Source organism: Sinohyriopsis cumingii, chromosome 17 (assembly GCF_028554795.1).
Source record: "Sinohyriopsis cumingii isolate HCF-2022 chromosome 17, ASM2855479v2, whole genome shotgun sequence".
Lineage (NCBI taxonomy): Eukaryota > Metazoa > Mollusca > Bivalvia > Unionida > Unionidae > Sinohyriopsis > Sinohyriopsis cumingii.
Genome location: NC_142977.1, coordinates 73,574,210 through 73,595,447, shown reverse-complemented (window position 1 = coordinate 73,595,447; position 21,238 = coordinate 73,574,210). Strand labels below are relative to the sequence as shown.

General features: G+C 35.3%; 1 protein-coding gene across 1 annotated transcript in view; it reads left to right on the top strand.

Annotated features, from left to right (window-relative positions):
* Positions 1 to 21,238, top strand: part of LOC149779237 (uncharacterized) — a 156,327-nt gene that overhangs the window by 11,070 nt on the left and 124,019 nt on the right. Inside the window, exon 2 of the mRNA XM_089938412.1 lies at positions 1,276 to 4,813. Coding sequence (XP_089794538.1) covers positions 1,276 to 4,813 — 3,538 coding nt within the window. The remainder of the gene's footprint in view (positions 1 to 1,275; positions 4,814 to 21,238) is intronic.

The following is a 21,238-nucleotide window of genomic DNA, read 5'->3' as shown; positions in this document are numbered from 1 at the left end:
CGTTATCTTAGGTTCTGTAGTAAGTGAGATCTGTCCTTATTAATGGAATGATCTTGTATATTATTGGTTAGGCATATTACCTATATAGAACTGGAGATTAGATACATCATATAATTTTAATAAAACCTTGGTGAAAAGGCCTATGTTATAAAATTCTTGGATGTCTTTGATTATGAGCGAGGCCTATGCATAATCATGAGGGGACTTATGTATGCCGTTATCTTTGCAAAGAATTGAGACTATGATTGAATAGATACATTTGACGTGATGCCAAGTTTGGGGGATAGTTTACACTGTTTGTGTGGATTAAATATTGCATAAACCTGCTTAGTGAAATGATAGTCTGTTAAGTTATGCAAGCCAGATGAGTGATACGAGACCCACTTGAGCCATTTGTTATTAGATACGGTACCTAAGGGTAAGGCCAGGTGAGTTTACAGGTGAGCCCTGCCTCCATCCTGCATTACCCGTTATTATTTTCTACTTTCATCTTTTCTAAAGCAACTATATTTCAAGCAAATTTGGCAGGGAACATGTTTAGCATGATGACCTTTCAATTTCATACATATGATACCATTCCTCCTTGAAATATGGCTGTCTTTTTGAAGAAGGATAAACTTTGCAATGAGTGCTTGTAAAAAAGTTTTCTAAACAGAACTACACCAAATAAGATGAAAAGCATCTTGGCATACAGGCTGGCCACTAAAACCAGAATGTTTGTGAAGCTTACTGTTATTTTGCAGTTGTTGCTTTCAGTTTATTTTGGTTTGTATGTTAGCTGCTCTTGACCAGCATTGCTTGTACACCAGTTAAGTATTAATAGTACCTAGAAATTTAAAGACTTTAACAGATGTGTTAATAGTATGAGTACTAAGAAATTTAAAGACTTTAACAGATGTATTAATAGTATGGGTACTAAGAAATTTAAAGACTTTAACAGATGTATTAATATTATGAGTACTAAGAAATTGAAAGACTTGAACAGATGTGTTAATAGTATGAGTACTAAGAAATTGAAAGACTTGAACAGACGTGTTAATAGTATGAGTACTAAGAAATTGAAAGACTTGAACAGATGTGTTAATAGTATGAGTACTAAGAAATTGAAAAACTTGAACAGATGTGTTAATAGTATGAGTACTAAGAAATTGAAAAACTTGAACAGATGTGTTAATAGTATGAGTACTAAGAAATTGAAAGACTTGAACAGATGTGTTAATAGTATGGGTGCTTAGAAATTTAAAGACTTTAACACATGTTTAATTATCTTTGCAGACATCAGCAAGCTTCGAGGTGATTTAATTCAAGCATACAGAAACTTGAGGTGTATTCAGGTGTCTCCAATATTTGAAAAGAGGAGATGTGATATAGATAACATCTATGTTGACTTAGTCATTGAAGAGAAACAAAATGGCAGGAACACAGAAAAGGAAAGCAAAGATGTATTCACACAATACAAGTTTGCTCAGTCTTACTCCAGAAATGTACTCAAAGTCACCCGTTATGAAACAATATTCCTGGATGAGAGAGGTTCAAAATTTAAACGTATTTATTTGCGTGGAAAAGGAGGGTTAGGGAAAACAACTTTTTGTAGAAAAGTTCTCCATGCATGGTGCAATGCACATGAAGGAAGAGCAGTTGCCCAACTTGGGTTTTTTCAGGATGAAGATGTTCTGAAGATGTTTGACCTGTTGTTTTATATAAATCTTCGAGAGGTTTCAGTTGCAGAAAATTTGATTGAGGTCATATGTACTCAGTTTCCCATGGTGGAAGAACCTATTAAAAGCATCCTGGGAACCCTGTTGAAGTTTAATGGAGATAAAATCTTGTTTATTCTTGATGGACTAGATGAGATGATTGTAAAAGTTGGATTCCTTGAAAATATTCTCACCCGTCGAGTTTACCCAAGTTGCTGTTTTCTTGTTTCTTCTAGACCTTGGAGAATTTTCCACATGGAATTGCATGAGGAAACTGAAATAGACCTGCTGATAGATCTTAAAGGGTTTAACCCAGAAATTGCTCTAAAATATGCAAAAAACATTTTTGAGAACTGTTACAAAAATAAGAAAGCGATTAAAGAATTTAAAAAGGACATAGCAGACAATAAGTTAGCTACACAGCTAATTCATGTACCCCTTCTGCTTCTTTTCATGGCACAGGTTTGGTACGAAAATGAAAGGTCACTGCCAGGTAAGCTTCATGAGCTATATATTTTGTTCCTAAACCTATTGGCAGATCGAATGAAGGAAAAGTACAAGAGTGATCCTAATCATGGGCAAAGGAGATTTACACTAGATGATACTGATGTTCCTTTTCCTAGAAAATTATCTGAAACTTCTTTGGTAGTGAATTTTGGAGAAGGGTTTCTGCTTTCACTTTGTGAAGTTGCTCATCACTTCTTGCTTAGCAGTGTAAAGGAAAATTCACTAGTGTTTGAAGAGACAAAATTGCTGAAAGTTCTTGGGGATAAGGGAAAGGAAAAACTGAATTTAGCCTTGGATCTTGGTATTTTGTCAGTCACAGATTCTTTGTCATATCTTAATAGAAAAACCAGTGTGAGTTTCCTACATAAAACAATGCAAGAGTTCTTGACAGCTGTGTACTTCATTCTCTGTCCAGACAAATTATCAAACTTTATTTCCTCACTAGCGGATTTAAATGATGTGCACCAGAATGAAAATATCATTGTATTCTTGTTTGGTCTGATGCCTGAGCTTGGAAACAGAATTCTGGAAAAAGTGAATGATTTGTGCATGGATGCTTGGCAGACAGAGTGGAATAAAGACATTCTGTTAGAGTACTTGGCTGAGGACTTGTCTAGAAGAATTTCAGAAATTAGAGGCCAAAAAGAAAACAATGGATTATCTGATGTTAGCAAAATATACCTTAGATGTAAGGAAGAAGTCATTGGAGAAGATGTACTAATAAATGTATCACATTTATTTCTAATGCAAAATGACTTTGACTTCCAACATTGGAATCCAGCTTTCCTAAAGAGTTTGGATCTCCTCCAGTATAATGGCAAGGGTTATGTGTTAGTAGATCTGCGAGGACTTACAGGACTGATAAATCTCAGACTACATTCTTTAAACTGTGGGTTGTATCTGCCAGAATCAGGGTGTCTCTCTGTCCTTTTTTTGAACACAATAACACTATCTAGTAGTTGTTGTGATGTATTAGGCAGTACACTGAAAAACTGCAATAAGCTGGATAAGCTTGGTATACACAGCACAGACCTCCACAACTGTCTATTAGATCTCTCGAACATGACAGAACTTAGAGTTCTGGACATGTTTATGGTAACATTGTCCAGTAGTTGTTGTGATGTATTAGGCAGTACACTGACACACTGTACTAAGCTGGTGGTACTTAGTATATGCAACACAGACCTGCACAACAGTATGCTGGATCTCTCTAATTTGACAGAACTAACAAACCTGTGTATATCAGGGGTAACATTGTCCAGTAGTTGTTGTGATGTATTAGGCAGTACACTGACACACTGTACTAAGCTGATGGTGCTTAGTATATTCAACACAGACCTGCACAACAGTATGCTAGATCTCTCTAATATGACAGAACTAACAAACCTGCGTATATCAGGGGTAACATTGTCAAGTAGTTGTTGTGATGTATTAGGCAGTACACTGACACACTGTACTAAGCTGATGGTGCTTAGTATATGCAACATAGACCTGCACAACAGTATGCTGGATTTCTCTAATATGACAGAACTAACAGAGCTGGATATGTCATATGTAACACTGTCAAGTAGTTGTTGTGATGTATTAGGCAGGACACTGACACACTGTACTAAGCTGAAGAACCTTAGTATATACAACATAGATCTCCACAACAGTATGCTAGATCTCTCTAATATGACTGAACTGAGAGAACTGGATATGTCAGAGGTAACACTGTCCAGTAGTTGTTGTGATGTAGTTGGCAGGACACTGACACACTGTACTAAGCTGAAGAAACTCAATATATTAAACATGGACTTTCACAACATTCTGCTAGATGTCTCTAATATGACAGAATTAACCAACCTGAATATGTTGAGGGTAACACTGTCAAGTATTTGTTGTAATGAATTAGGCAGGACTCTGAAACACTGTGCTAATCTGAAGAACCTCAAGATACACAAAACAGACCTCCACAACTGTCTGTTAGATCTGACTGGTATGGTGGGACTAACAGACCTGGATATGTCAAAAGTAACATTGTCCAGTAGTTGTTGTAATGAATTAGGCAGGACTCTGAAACACTGTGCTAATCTGAAGAACCTCAAGATACACAAAACAGACCTCCACAACTGTCTGTTAGATCTGACTGGTATGGTGGGACTAACAGACCTGGATATGTCAAAAGTAACATTGTCCAGTAGTTGTGGTGATGTATTAGGTAGGACACTTAAACACTGTACTAAGCTGAAGAACCTCAAGATACACAAAACAGACCTCCAGAACTGTCTCTTAGATCTGACTGGTATGGTGGGATTAACAAACCTGCATATATCAAAAGTAACATTGTCCAATAGTTGTTGTGATGTATTAGGCAGGACACTGAAACACTGTAAAAACTTATGTACAGTTCGTATATGTAACACAGACCTCCACAACTGTGTGTTAGATCTCTCAAATATGACTAGATTATGTCATATTGCACTAGATGGAATAACACTCTCAAACAGCGCCTATCAATTACTTGAACTGTCATTTAAAAAATTTAAAGTTGTAAATAAGTACTTCTCGATGTATACAATTGAAGGATCACTTTGTGAAAGTGACAAATGGAAGGTTATGCTGTTACAGCCAAAGATTTAATGGTTCATGTAGCTATATGAGGATTTGCATAGTAAAATATTTGTCAGTTTCATTTCACTTGTAGATTTTTCATAGAAGAATGATTTTCCTTCTATAACCAGTTTATTTAATGAAATTCACCATTATAAATGAAAGGCTGAAACTTGGAATAACTGTTTGTCATCACTAACCAGTGTGTGCATACCAAACTGGGGTTCTGTCTTTAAGCTCAAAGTCACATATCAATATTTTAGGTTTCAGTGACAGTTTCCCATTGGCTTTCTGTTGTCACTAGAACATGTATCACTACAACACTTAAAAAGATTGCTTGTATGGACATGAGAATTTTCACCAAAAGACTTCTTCTGATTTCTCTTTGGTCTTAAAGGAAAATCAAGCTGATTTTATATCCAATGTTACAGCCATGCTGGCCGTCTTAAAAATCTAGTTATAACTCAAGAATATCAGTGATGGTTTCAGCACTCAGCAGTTATATAGAAGAAACAGTTGTATATTTAATTACTGATAATTATTTTTTGCCAGGAGAGCATCAGTCACTTGGAGGAAGTCTTGTCTGTTAAGCCAGGATTTTACTGTTCCTAGCAGATAATGTAACACAACATTAGATTTCCAGAAGTGATGACATTGTCATAATTTATTGCACATTTTGCTGACTTAGGCCAAAGTGTCATTCTGAGCACTTGAGAAATAGTATTTTGCACTAATATATATATATATATATATATATATATATATATATATATATATATATATATATATATATATATATATATATATATATATATATATACATACACAAACCCTCAGAAGCGTGTCACTGTGACTTAAAATTCACATTTCACTAGCTTTATTTTTCAAGCTCTTTTTATGCTAGAATCATGAAACTAGAGGATTGTATGCAGCTGTATTAGTACCACACCCATGTCACAAAAATTTCACTGTGACCTACATGTCAGATAATACTGACTTTGGTTAATTTTTGTGTATAGTTTAAGGGTTTAGGACCATACATGTATTCCAGTACCAAGATGAGTGAGATTTGGTGAGGTAATGTATCTTGATGAGTCATCACAATCATCTCAAAAGTAGGTTGCTATGATCTATATTGAATGCTTCACTGACTTGGATTCAGTTTCAAATACTGTATTTACTAGAATCGTCAAACTAAGTAATTCTTTGCACCACTATTAGTACCACACCCTTACAACAAAAAGGTAATTGTGACATCCACTAAACATTGTGCTGGCTTGTGTTACGATTTAGCATTTAGCTCATAATCATGTGAATGTTGGTTAATGTTGTAACTTCTATATCATACCGATATGCCTGGAATCCTGAATCATATTGATATGCCTGGAATCCTGAATCATATTGATATGCCTGGAATCCTGAATCATATCCATATGCCTGGAATCCTGAATCATACCGATATGCCTGGAATCCTGAATCATTGATATGCCTGGAATCCTGAATCATATTGATATGCCTGGAATCCTGAATCATATCGATATGCCTGGAATCCTGAATCATATCCATATGCCTGGAATCCTGAATCATATCGATATGCCTGGAATCCTGAATCATATTGATATGCCTGGAATCCTGAAACTTGGCCAAGAAAATGTATCTTGATGAGTACTAAACCTCATTTTTAAAGTATGTTACTTTAATCCATATTTCACATTACTTTTATCCATATTTCACATTTCACAAACTTTGGTTAAATTTTGATGTTTCTCTGTTCCCATTTCAGTCATTAGATAGGCGATTGTATGCAGCTCTTAATACTATGGAAAAGATCACTAGTTTAGGATAATTGTGTTGATTCATTTAGCCCAAGACAACATGGGTTTTGCTTTGTTCATTCTATCCTAAACAATCAAGAAACTTGAGGATGCAGCTTTACGGTTTCCTACACCCACATTTCAGTGGTTGGACAATATTGGCCTTATTTTATGCTTCATTGACTTTGGTTAAATTTTTGTTTATCAATTTCATACACTGGTCATGCTAGAATCAGGAAATTGATGACAATATGCATCTCTGTTACTGCCACAGCGTCACAAGAAATGAGTCATTGTGACCTGTTTTTGCAATTGTTATTGGCTTTGGTAAAGTCTTTGCATTTAGCTCACGACAACACGTCATTAGCAAGTTATATGCTTGCTATCCTTCCTATAATCTTGAAACTTGGATAGTGGATTTCTCTTGACTATGTTGATAATACCAAAAAGAGGTCTCTGACCTTTATTTCATGCTCATATCATCTTTCTTTAAATTTTACATTGAAAGATGTTTTTTACAGATGCTGTTTCTGATCCAATCATGAAATATGTGAACTGGATGTATATCTGTAACTACTATGCCCTTAAAAGCAAAGGTCAGCAGGGTCTACATTGTATGCTTTACTACCGGTTTAGGTATTTGTACTGATGATTTGATTATCAGTGTTAGACCTATATACATCGATGTCTGCTCAGAAGGGTTTTTGTGACAAATGCAGTTGTGAATGGGGATAAATATATTTATTCAATAGTAGCTGTTGTTGTTGTGGGGTTTAACGCCATTTTTCAGCACATGCTAGGCTATGTATGGGACGAACCACCGACCCACGAGAAGCTACTGACAAGCTTTCTCACATACCCACATTGGCCGAATCCTAGACTCGAACCCAAGCAGACAGAGGTGAGATGGCAGTGATCTGTAACGGAGAGCGCTTTAGACCACTCGGCCACTCGGGGCTCCTATTCAATAGTAAACATTACATTTGAACAACAGTAGTACAATACATGCTTTTCTTACATTGCTTTCCTTTTCTAAGACTTATAGTACTCTACCCAAACTTAATCATTCCATCCTCTAAATAGTGTTTGGAGGCCAGAACTGAAAAAGCACAAGATCTCAGTCTGACACCTGCATTACAGCCAATATATGGAACATATTCCATACATTGTTCTGCATAGGTTCAAGTCTCAGATTCGACCAATGTGGGTATGTGAGAAAGCTTGCCAGTAGCATCTCAAGGGTCGGTGGTTCTTTCCGGTGATTTCCTGGGTTCTTCCTCCACCATTAATACTGGCCGCCATGTATAGCCTATCTTGTGCTGAAAAATGGCGTTAAATCCTACAACAACAACAACTATACATTGTATTAGACATGTACAGTATCTCCCCCCAAAATTTGTCTTCATCTTTACTTTAGAACATATTTTTTGGCATTCCATGTACCATTTTGTATCAGTTGAATGTTATTCTACTCAATTCTTGATGTATTTAACATTATCTGTGTTTTCGTAGAATTTAGGTGTTCTTTTTGCCTTGCTTAAGCATGAGGTGCTTCTGTAAATTGTGTCCTCTTTAATTGTTCCTCTGCATCTTAACTGTCTTTTACATGTGCGTGAATATTGGAATCAGGTAAGAAAATGTATGCTGCATTATTTTGTATATCTGAGGCCTCACTTGTAGTGGTTAATTAAGGTAATTGATGCAGGAGCTATGTACTGCTGGTTGTCACTACAATGTTACTCAAAGAATGCAACTTTTAACTAGTAAAATATGGCTTTTAGCAGTGGACAAAGAGAAGTTTTCAAATAGATTTTTGGGATTAGAGGATTATACAATATGAATACAAAAGTGTGTAATTGCATAGTTTTACATGCCGAGTTGCTTTCTATACTGTTTTGTGCTAATGTTCTTTAACTGTGTGTTGTTTCAGTTTGGAAAATGACAATCAAATGCATTAAATATTAAAAAGCAAACTTTAAGTAAATTATGTTTCTCTAAGAACACGTATCCAATCACATTACATTAGGAATATTGGCTTTATACCTTGTGAATCCAGCCCTCCTAAAAGACAAAAATTGTCTTTTCTTGTATATCTTATATCAATATAGAGCAATAACCCTTCTGATATACCTCCCCTTAGCACAGTCAGAGGCTGATCTAGTTGGGTCTGGTGGCAGTGTGTGCTGCCGCCACCGGACCAACCAGATGTAAGGTTTTCCTCTGTGATGCTAAATCTTTGAGATAAATAGTTGAGTAAAGTTGACTCTGCATTCCAGCTAAGAGCTTCTTTAAGGTCTTGTATCTAAAAATTACGTTCGAATGCGAGGCTCGCAGAGATGGCTCAAAGTTTTTATGATGTAATCTTCCTGCCTGAGATACCTCTGTTCAGTTAGAGTACGACAAATGCATAACCCACTTCAGCCATGAAGCATGGATTTGAAGGGTAATATTCTGTGTCCTGGCTCTCAGCGGAAGGAAGAGGCATTTGCGCATGCCATGACATGTGTCTGTGCCTCTGAAGTAGTGATTAAGACAGCAGCAGAGAATCGTGCATGTCTGCTGTTCTTGACCTGACTATAGAAGAGAACAAGCAAGTGACTGTTTGGTTACCAATGAATGGCAACCTAGTTTTGGCTACAAAACCTGGTTGTGTCAAGTGAACCACTGAACCCTCCGATGGGAACTGAAGAGAGTCCTTGTCGACAGAAAGGGCTTGCAACTCGCTTACCCTCCATGCGAGAGCTAAAGCTATCGTGAAACATGTCGTATATGATAGCAACTTCAGCAAAGGGTGGACTAGAAACTTGAATTGATTCAAATTGGCCATGTTAAACCACAGGATTGGTTCCATTTGGAAATAGAGTGAGTGATTTTGATCGATTGAGACCAAAATTGCCTAAATATCTGATAGGTTATTATGATGCCTAAAATCGTGTCTCTCATGATGCTGGAGCAGCATTCTTTAATAGCGATAAGACCAACTATTTCTCATCAAATACCCAGAAAAAAATCAGCAAGATGAGGGATTAGAGCACCCAGCGGGACAATATTATTGGTATGGCACCAGTCCCCAAAACATTGCCACTTTCCCTCGGAAACTATCAGAATGGAGAGCTTTCTAATGCTCTCAAGATTCTCACCACTATCAAAGGTTTAAATTGTCTGTCTCCCAAGGCTATCCTGATAAGAGCCAAGCATGGAGAAGAAAATGTTCTAGGCAGGAATGAAATGCCTGTGATCGTTGTTGCTTGAGTAGATTTGGATTGGCCAGAATCTTCCTCTGCAGATTAATCTCTAGATTGAGTAGAATTGGTGACCCATGACTTGTCCCATCTGACAGGGGCTATCAGAATCATCGTGTGATTCTGACCTGTAACTTCTATATTTTTTTTGGTATCAGGACTGTGGAGGGTAGGCAAATGCTCACAACTCCTCACAGCTGATTGACAGTGCATCCACGGCCCAGGCTTCTGGGTCTGGGACTAGAGAGATGAAAGTGGGTCACTGATGAATCTACCTTGTTGCAAAAGGTCAGTCATCAGATACCCCAAAGTTGACAAATCTAAGTGGAGATTGGTTGATGGAGAGACCATTCCGTGTGAAAATTTGATCCATCCAGGACAGAATGTCAGTCAGGGCATTAAGCCTACCGGGAATGTGTCTTATTTGTACGTTGACCTGGACATTATCGCACCAACGTAGAAACTCCCAAATTAGAACACATAGATCGGGTGATTTGGTGATTCCCTGTTTAAGAAGATATATCACCACCACATAGTTAACCAAGATGTTTGTAATGTTTAAGCAAGATTTATGAGGTAATAAATTCATAACATGCTAGTTAACCAAGATGTCTGGAGTGTTTAAGTAAGGTTTATAAGGTAGTAAATTCATTACTACCTTATATGATAGTTAACCAAGATGTTGGTAATGTTTAAGTAAGGTTTATGAGGTGTGTGTGTGTGTGTGTTTGTGTGATATGGATTTTTAACATAGCTTAAACAAGTTTTCAGTCATATCGCTATAATGTCTGCACTGTGGCAGTTTGTAGTGATGTCTAGTACTGGGGCATCATGCCGCCAACATGTAGCATCATGTCCTACCCAGTCACATTATCCTGACACCAGGCCGACCAGTCCTAACACTAACCTCATAATGATGAGCACCAAGCGAGGAAGCCATTAGTACCATTTTTGTAAGCTTTAGATACGACTCTGCTGGGGATTGAACCCAGGACCTCACGCATCCAAGGCGGATGCTCTAATCACTAGGCCACCAGAGCGGAATTGGCTTATGAGGTAATAAATTCATTACATGTTAGCTAACCAAAATGTCTGGAATGTTTATGTAAGGTTTATGAGGTAATAAATTCATTACATGTTAATTAACCGAGATGTCTGGAATATTTACGTAAGGCTTATGAGGTAATAAATTCATTACATTACATATTAGTTTACCGAGCTGTCTAGAATCTTTATGTTATAAGTTTATGAGGTAATAAATTTATTAGACGTTTACTTATTGAGATGTTTGTAAGGCTTAGTTTAACAGGATGTCTGGTATGTTTGTGTTAGGTTTATGAGATCATAAATTCATTACATAAAAGGATGTCTAGAATGTTTATGTGATGTTCATGAGGTCATAAATTTATTACATTTTATGTTATTGGGATGTCTGTAATGTTATGACCATCTTGAAACCCAATCATTCTGAGTTGAAGATTGTCCTTACATGTGATATACATCTGGATTAGTATATATATATATATATATATATATATATATATATATATATATATATATATAGGGTTCAAGATGCTCATACCATTATGTGCACCTTTGTAAACTAAGAACTAATAGTGTATGATTCATATATATATATATATATATATATATATATATATATATATATATATATATATATATATATATATATATAATATTGTAGAATCTGAGTTAGTGTACAACTTAGAGGTATTTCTTAAGCTTTTTCATTATGAATAATGTTATACTTATCTCCATTTAACGTGTATCTGATTTGTAACTTATAGAATATTTTTTGATAAAATACATGTATATTATTATACCCCAATCTTATGTGACAGTTTTCATACACGCATAGATTTACACAATTGGTTTGTTTAGATAAATTAATTATTTTGCAGAGATAGGTGTGTGGTGGTATACATAGAACTTACAGATATATCATAAACTTTTCATTATAAAACATGATGCAGTAGAACCTGTCTTGAAAGACCACCCTTTCTGCCAAAAATAATGGTCACTCAAGACAGGTGGTCTCTCATGACAGGTAATAATACTATATAACCAATAAATCAGTGTAACGAAACCTGGTCTCTCAATACAGGTGATCTTCCATAGCAGTGATCTCACAGGACAGGTTTTGCTGTAATGTATTGGTGTATCAACATACTTGTTACATAAATGTGTGTAATGTGTTTGTATGATTTGGAATGTATAGATTATTTTTTATTCAGATATATATTTGTTTCTTATACTAATGAAAATTCATTTGTTTACATAATATTATTTACACAAGTAAATTTTGCAGTGTGGACTCATTTGTATACATATGACAATTTGCCTCATGTCTGAAACAAACGTGAGAAAGCAAATTTGTAAATGTGAAAACACAAAATACATATTTCAATAACATAAATTCATAAAAAAAGATGTACACATAAGCATTTTAATTATTGAATCAGAAGTACTTGTTAGTTAAGAAATTATCATGGTCATTGTTTATTTTATAAAACAGATTTTGGGGGTCTATAAAGTTGTATGGTTCTAGTCGCTTTTTTTTAGACATGCACAAATTTGTTGCGCCTTATGTTTGTCTCTCCTAAAGTGTAATTTGATAAGGCATGATATGGTATGGACAATTCATGTATTGTGGTTGGGTGAAAGTCACTTTCAGTTAAATAAAACTAAAGTAGTAGGAATTTATCCGTCATCCAGATGACTGATTTTGAAATCTGTGAACTGAAGACGAAGGTCTTTGCAATGTTTCTCATTACTTCCTTGACAGAGCTGGGAATAAAAGGATCAAGCAAAGAAAAAAAACAGATTGAAATTAAACAGATGTCCCTTCCAATACAGTATAACTGAATAAAACTTACTTCGAGATGAGGTAAACTTTTGAGACAAACAGGGGCTATAACCCAGTTGCATATATCAAACTACCTAGGTTGCACATATATAATATAAACTCAATATTAATTATGGTTTTCAGGAGTACTTTCTAAGTATTTAAGACAAAGCAAAATTTACACTTTATGGATTGATGTACAAGTCAGTCAGAGGCCATAACAATTCTTAAAATCAATTAACAGAAAACGTTGAAGCTTAAACTTGGTCTATAACATTGCTTTATTAATCTTGAGACAAAGGGTTGCTTCAGACCACGAGGCCATAAAAGGGTTAATGGTCATATATATATATATATATATATATATATATATATATATATATATATATATATATATATATATATACATGTGCTAGACAGAAAGATGGTTGTATGGACTTGAGTACATACTGGACATAGGGAAGGACTGGTGAGTGTATTGAGCATGAGGACTGATGGATGGACCTGTGTATGTACTGGATATAAGGTCTAATATAATGGACTTTAGTGCATACTGGATATAATGACGTGCATGGATTTGAGTACATACTAAATAAAAGGCCAGCTCAGATACATTGACTTGAGTGTGTACTGGATGTAAAGATTGCCGACTGCTCTTTAGTGCATACTGGACATAAGGACATGTGCACTGAGTTGAGAGCATACTGGATGAATTAAGTCATGATTGGACTTGAATGCAGACTGGAAAAAATGACAGATGCATAGACTTCTTTACAGCCTGGTCCCTCGGGTAAATTATTATACAGCCTGGTCTCCCAGGTAAATTAGAACAATCCCGTGAATAATGAAATCTTTGTATATCTTAATTTACTTGCATGTTGGAGATATCTGAACATATGCACATACAAAATAATTACAGAAACAATCATAGTAGTTTATAACAGTTTAGTAAGTGCAAGGACGCCAAAAATGTATTTTTTTATATCCATACAAGTCTTTGAACAATAATTTGTTTGTGTCCCAAGATTTACAGTCATTGTAGTAGTTTAGACTTTGGCCCTAAAATAAGCCAATAATCTTCCAGGCTTGTATTTTTCCTAAATTAGTTGGGTTTTATGCAAGTATATACGATACATATTTGCATCTTCTTTTTAGCATTGTATACATTTATGCCCTGCCACAGTAAATATGTAAGTAATTTAATGGTATGTGAGAACAATGCAGGCTATAAATAGAGATGATGAAAAGTTATAATTCTAATTGTAAAAAGACATTAAAATTAAAATATAAAGAGGAATAATTACAAATTAACTTTGATAAGAATGTGGACCATAATATTTGTGGTCAAGACTGCTTTATTCTGCATTTATGTTCTGTTTGATAAATAATGTTTACAGTGGCTACTGGAGATACAAAATGCTTCATAGAGGTGTACTCTGAAATTATTAATTACAGACTGCTTTTCTTAATATTGAGGTATAAATTCACTAGAATGTACATATATTTATGCAAATATGAGGTAGTAGGTTTGTTTAAGAAAAAACTATCCCCATCCTTTCTGTGTGAGTGTAATATATAATACTGTATATCCAATAATGTGTAGTTTGTAATCAAGTTTGTTAGCAATGTACGCAAATTGGATTTCATTTTTAAAACAGAAACCGGAGGAGTATTATTGCAAGGTAGATTGTACCATGGTTTCCCAACCTATCTATAACCATTTACATGTATGTCTGTTTTATACAATAAAGCTCAATATCCAGTTCAACTCCAATTCAACCACCCCATCCATTTTATTTCCTTTTGCTCATAGTTAGATTTACATTTTTAATCTATCCATATGTCTGTTTGTCTGGCCATCTTATCCTATCTCTAGAACCAAAATTAAGTTACTCAACCTCTTAACATCTACCAAGAAATTAAGAATGTGTGAAATGATTTCCAAGAATATTTGACTGACCAGGTGATAACTCCTGCTATATATCTTTCATTCAAAGAGTCATTGACTGTCTCACAGATAATTTAAATGGATTGTTTTATAGTTACAGTTACTTTACTGTCAAAAAGTATGATAGTTTCATCTACTTGTTTAACTGTCAAAGTACATTTGACTGCCTACATGATAACTTAGATTATATCTTGAGCCTCTTGTTTTGTTTTGAAACAACATTTGACTGACGAATAGAGGATTTTACCTACTTGTTTACTTTAAAGTAATACTGTCTCCATAATAACTTTAACTACTTATTATAATGTAAAACATACTTGACTAAATGGCGATTTCAGCTACTTGTGACATATTGCTTTTATTGTCAGAGACTATTTGGCAGGTTGAATGATAATTTCAAGTACATGCTTTTCTTTCAACGAATATTTGAATGAATGAATGATAGCTTAAGCTATTCCTTTTCCTTTCAGAGAATATCTAGATGCCTGAATAACTCACTACCTGTTTTACTTTTAAAGACTATTTGACAGCCTAAATAAAAAATAAAAACTTTAAATGTTTTACTTGCAACGAATAGCTACCTGAATTACAACTTAAACTGCCTGTCATACTTTTGCATTTAATTTTCTTCAAGAGACTATGTGACAGCATAGATAATAACTTCAGCTACATTTTGTACTTTCAGTAATTATTTGACTGCCTGAATTATGCCTTCGCCTACTTGTGTCAGAGAATATATCACTGTCTGATCATAACTGTAACTACTTAGTTAGCTTTCAACGAAGGTTTGACTGACTAATGTATAACTTCGACTAACTGTATTGCTTTCAAAGTATATTTGATTAATTGATAACATGAGCTACTTCTTTTACCTAGATGAATAGTTAACTCCCTTAATAAAAACTACTTGCCGTACTTTTAAAGAATTCTTTAATCACTCGAACTATGAATTCAGCAACAGTCAAAAGAATATGTGATTGCCTAAACTATAACTATGTTGTGCTGCTTTTAAAGAATACCTTACAGCCTCAGTCGTAAATTAAACTATATCTTTTCATTTGACATAGCTGTTGTACTGTCAAAGTATTTAACAGCCAGATTAAATTCCACTTATTTGACTTTCAAAGAAATGTTTGCTGCGTAAATGGTAACTCTAGCTTTTGTGTTACATTAGCATGTGATGTACTTTAAAATAACGTTTGAAGGTCTGAAGAATAACTTTGACTAGCTGTTTTACTTTCAATGAATATAGAACTGCCTGAATGCCTATTTAAGCTATTTGATTTACCTGCATAAATTATATCTTCATTTACTTGATTTGCTTTCCAAATGTTTTTGACTGCATGGTTGATATTTTAAACTACTTGTTTTACCGTCATCGTTGTTTTACTGTGAAAGAATATTTTAGTCTGAGAAAAAAACTTCAGAGGATTCTTTCGCTTTCAAATAATATTGGACTGCCTAAATGATAACTACATCGTCTTATATTACTTTCAAAGAATAACTGACTGGCGAACTGGTAATTTCAGCTACATGTTTTTAATTTAATTTTTTTAAAATCCCCAATAAAATTCACTTCTTGTTATTGTCGTAATTGGTTTAAAGCCAGTAATAGGGCTATACATGGTAGCCAGTATTTATGGCGAAGGAAGAACCTACGAAAAGCTACAGGCAAGCTTTCTCGCATGTCTACAGTGATTAAGCCCGAGACTCACGCGGACAGGGGTGAGATCTTAAAGATCTGTAACGGCGAGGAGCTTTAGACCACATGGTCGCTATGTTCCCCTTCCTTACTTGTTTACTTTCGTTGCTGATTAAAACTTCAGTTGATTGTTTTCCTTTCAAAGAATATTTGACTGCCTAAATAATAACTTCCTTTGCTTAATTTACTTTCGTAGCTGTTTTACTTTAAAAGACTCAGCGACTGGCTGATAATAACTTCAATTACTTGTTTTTTTTTTAAATAAATAAAGAAATGTTTATCTGGCTAATTGATAACTTTTTGCATTCAAGGAATATTTGACTGCCTAAATAATAACTTTAGTTCTTTTGCTTTCGAAGAATATATAACTACTTAAAGATAACTTTACTTATTTTACTACCAAACAATAATGTTGCTGGCTTAATATTAATTCAACAACTTCTAGACCTTTCGATGTTCTTTGAGTTTATGAGTCTATTTGACTGCCTAAATGATAAATGCAGCTACTTGCTTCATTTTTTAAACACTATTAGCTGCCAGAATAATAATTTAAAATACTTGTTTGACTTGCATAGTATTTTACACTGAATGACTGTTTGGCTGCCTAAATGAAAATTACGAGAAAACACATATCGTAGAATTATAAGTCGGCAGTGTTATTTCAGCTTTAATTCATCTATAGAAATCTTTACCTTGAATAACAGGATGTGATCATAGATATACAATCATTTAGTAACAACAAGAACAACTTGAATGAATCTATTACAACAATTCAAAGGAACTTTGTTCAGAGTGGTGATGAGATGAGAGATAATTGTCAAGTTCGAGATAATAATAAAATATTAGGTCCACCAGTAGGTGAGAAGGGATCCACAAACTTGATCAGTGAAACCCTGAAAGGTCGTGTTAGTGGAAACATGGAATACCTACTACTCGCACCTTTACGTATTTTTGAATTTATAAAATGATTTGGGAATAGAGAAGTCAGTAACTTGGATGGACAGAGGAGAGAAACTGGGCGGTAATTCTTTAAGTCGTTATGGTCTAGCGTTGGTTTCTTCAGCAGAGGCAGTTTTGAAATATGATGAGAATTCCCCGGATGAGATAGAGGTACTAATAACATCAGTTAGTGAAAGCAATACTGGATCTAAGCACTCAAGCAGCAGTGATGTTGGAATTGGATCAAGTTCACGTGACTTTGGTGCACTCTTCATCAGGATTGTGCGTGCGACATCCATATAGACAGGTTCAAATGCTGCTAATGGTTGCAGCTGAATTTCTGTATCCCAACTAAATGGTGACGACGAGTCAATTGAAATTGTGATGTGGAGCTTATCTTTAATGGTTTGTACTTTGTCACTGAAGAAATTTGCAAACAGGTCCGGAAGGTCGACTGGAGAGAAGGTAGTTGGAAGTGGTGTTGAGTTGTTCCTTGACATTAGCTTGTTAGTAATCTCGAAGAGCTCTTTGCAGCTGGAACTTTCCATATCTTAGTACCGTAGTGGGCTGATTTCGCTGCATGGACTATATTTATGACATTCTTCTTAGCGGCTTCATAGATTTGCTTATGAATATTGAGTCTGGTGGAAAGCTAAAGCCTATCAGCTTTACGGCTGTCTCTTTTAGCAGTGCAAAGTTGGCCCATAACAGTGCTATACCATGGAGAACACTTTTGAATTGATACTCTGCACTTGGTAGCTGGGGCATGTTTGTCCAGCAATGAACGCAGGCAGTTATCGAGTTGTTCTGCTGTAGGAGGTAAGCAAGTTGTTAGGTTTGCTTAGATGTCATGCATTAGTTTGGTTCTATTCATCATACGGAAGTTTCTTTGAGTAGCAGATAAAGGTTAAGGGTTAGGGACTGATACGCCAAGCTGGCATATAATACAGATGTGATCTGATGAAAGTTCATGGGATACCAGGGAAGACCATATAATGTTATCATCAGGTATATGAAGAATCTAGTCTACTAGTCTAGAATGTGACCATGTTTATGGGTGGGTTGGTTAACTGACTGTTTTAGGTTTATGGAATCTAGGACTTTTGATGTGGTTGGGTTTCTGGCAGTCAAAGTGAAAGTTGAAATCTGCAAGAATAGTCAGGTTGCCACCTATCGAATTTCCATACTCCAGGAGATTCGGAAACTGCTCCAAAAAGAGAGATTCAGTAAGCTTGTTTTTTCTACAAGGACTCTGGAGGGTGGTATAGGCAGAAAAAAATGGACTGACCTTTGGTTCAGTGTGAGTGTGATTTGGACAAGTTCAAACGATGAGTGGTAGAAATTGAAAGTTGTGTGGTTAAGATATTTGATCATGGAGTTCTTTGAGATGACAGCAATTCCACCTCCTCGAGAGTGGCGGGGGAACGACTAGATGGAGTAACCAGTGGGTGTTAGATCTGCGCACTTGGGCTCATCGCCTGGTGTTTTTAGCCATGTTTCTGTCAGGAAAAAGACGTAGATAATCTGGTGGTTGATAAAATTATATATTTATGTGCACTTTTCCGGTGGTCCTACTGATTGGGCATCGAATAATGCAATACGCAGATGTATCTCTTGGATAGTTGACACAAACGTTGACGATTTAATATGGATTTGATTCAGGTTATCTAAATTAACGGTCGAATTTTTAAATTGTTGAGCCGGAAAGGGCATACGGGAGATAAATGTAATTCTTCTTGTTCTACGGCGACCAGCTTTGAAACAACGTTTCTTTCTTCGCTTCTGATTACATTTACGTAATGATGAATGTAGTGCCAGTTCGTTTAGTCTTGAGCACAGTGTAGTGTGGAGAGCCAAGGAGTAGTCATTTAAAGCGATTAATGTGGGAATATCATAGCATAAACGGGTTGACTGGCGAGTATCAGGTAATGGTAGTTTGTTCAACAACAAAGGAAGTTGTAGCAGTGGAGTATCACAGCTGAGAAAAAGTCTAATTGTTCTCGTTTCCTAAACAAGGAGATGAAGAAACACAACGAACTGAACATATATACATGATGAACACAATTTATTACGTAGACAAAGATAGGCAACAAGCACATATGTCATGAAAATGGCAGAAAAAACGGAACAGCTGCTTCAAACCGGTTAAGCGATAGCGGCCATTATGTACAATAGCAATATCACTGAACCATTTGAAACAAAAAACGTCAATCATTTGCAAAATTCAGCAGTTATATTCAGTGAAAATCCAGTTAGACTTAACCAATAGACTAATAAAGATACAGACCTAAGAGATAGATCTAGAGGGAATCAGATAAAGTTATCTAACTTTTATTAGATTCTTTACATACAATATCTGAACAGAAAATAGGTAGAAGTGTGAGACCGTTAATCGTATACCAGAGAAAAAACTAAAAGTTTGAGACAAAGGGCAACGAACGAAATTAAGAAAAGTGTTGTAATTGATTACAACAGCGTGTTTAGTGAACAAGTGGCGCATCCTAAATAACAACAGGAAAAATAATTCTGGATGAAACTATTTTTAAATGTCAGAAATCTTTGTCATTTGCAATAGCAATCATTTGTGATGACTTAATACTGATATAATAGAAAAACAAAGCAGTACAAAACCAGTTTATAGTGGATTTAACGTTTTAACATTATCCAAATGTTTGCTGCATACATTTGTAATGCAAGCTGCAACACAAATACCTTGATTACTGATCCTGATTCGTTGTGTGTATACGATGAGACAGAACACTTTTCATGGTGGCTTGAAGGATGAGATCAAGTTTTATAGCATTAGTACCTATTCAGCTGTTGAGAAGTCGTATGGCATTAGTTGCAATTCAAAGGATGACATAAAGTTGTATAGCATTAGTAGTTATTCAAAGATGACATTAAGTTGTATGGCATTAATAAATATTCAAAGGACGACATCAAGCCGAATGACATTAGTAACTATTCAAAGGATGACATCAAATTATATGGCATTAGTAGCTTTCAAAGGATGACATCAAGTTTTATGGCATTAGTAACTATTCAAAGGATGAGATCCACTTGCATGGCATAATAAACTATTGTAAGGATGACATCAAGTTTTATGGCATTAGCAACTATTCAAAGGATGAGATCCACTTGCAGGGCATTAGTAGCTATTGAAAGGATTACATCAAGTCGTATGGCATTAGTAGCTATTGAAAGGATGACATCAAGTCGTATGGCATTAGTAGTTATTCAAAGGATGACATCAAGTCGTATGGCATTATCTGCTATTGAAAGGATGACATCAAGTCGTATGGCATTAGTAGCCATTCAAAGGATGACATCAAGTCGTATGGCATTAGTAACTATTCAAAGGATGGCATCAAGTTATATCGCATTAGTAGCTTTCAAAGGATGACATCAAGTTGGATGCCATTAGTAGCTGTTCATAGGATGTGTTCAACTTGCATGGCATTATAAACTATTCTAAGGATGACATCAAGTTATATGGCATTAGTAATTATTCAAAGGATGAGATAAACTTGCAGGGCATTAGTAGCTACTCAAAGGATGACATCAAACTGTATGGCATTAGTAGCTTTTCAAAGGATGACATCAAGTTTTGTGGCATTATTAGCTTTTGAAAGGATGACATCAAGTCGTATGACATTAGTAGCTATTGAAAGGATGACATCAAGTTGTACAGCAATAGTAGCTATTGAAAGGATGACATTAAGTCGTATGGCAATAGTAGGTATTCAAAAGGATGACATCGCTTGCATGGCATTAAAAACTATTCAAAGGATGAGAATAAGATGCATGGCATTAGTTATCATTTAAATGATGACGTAAAGCTGTATGGCATTAAGAACTATTCAAAGTATGATATCAATGTGTCTAGCGTTACTATGTAAAGTACGTAACATTTGCTATTACACGAATGAAC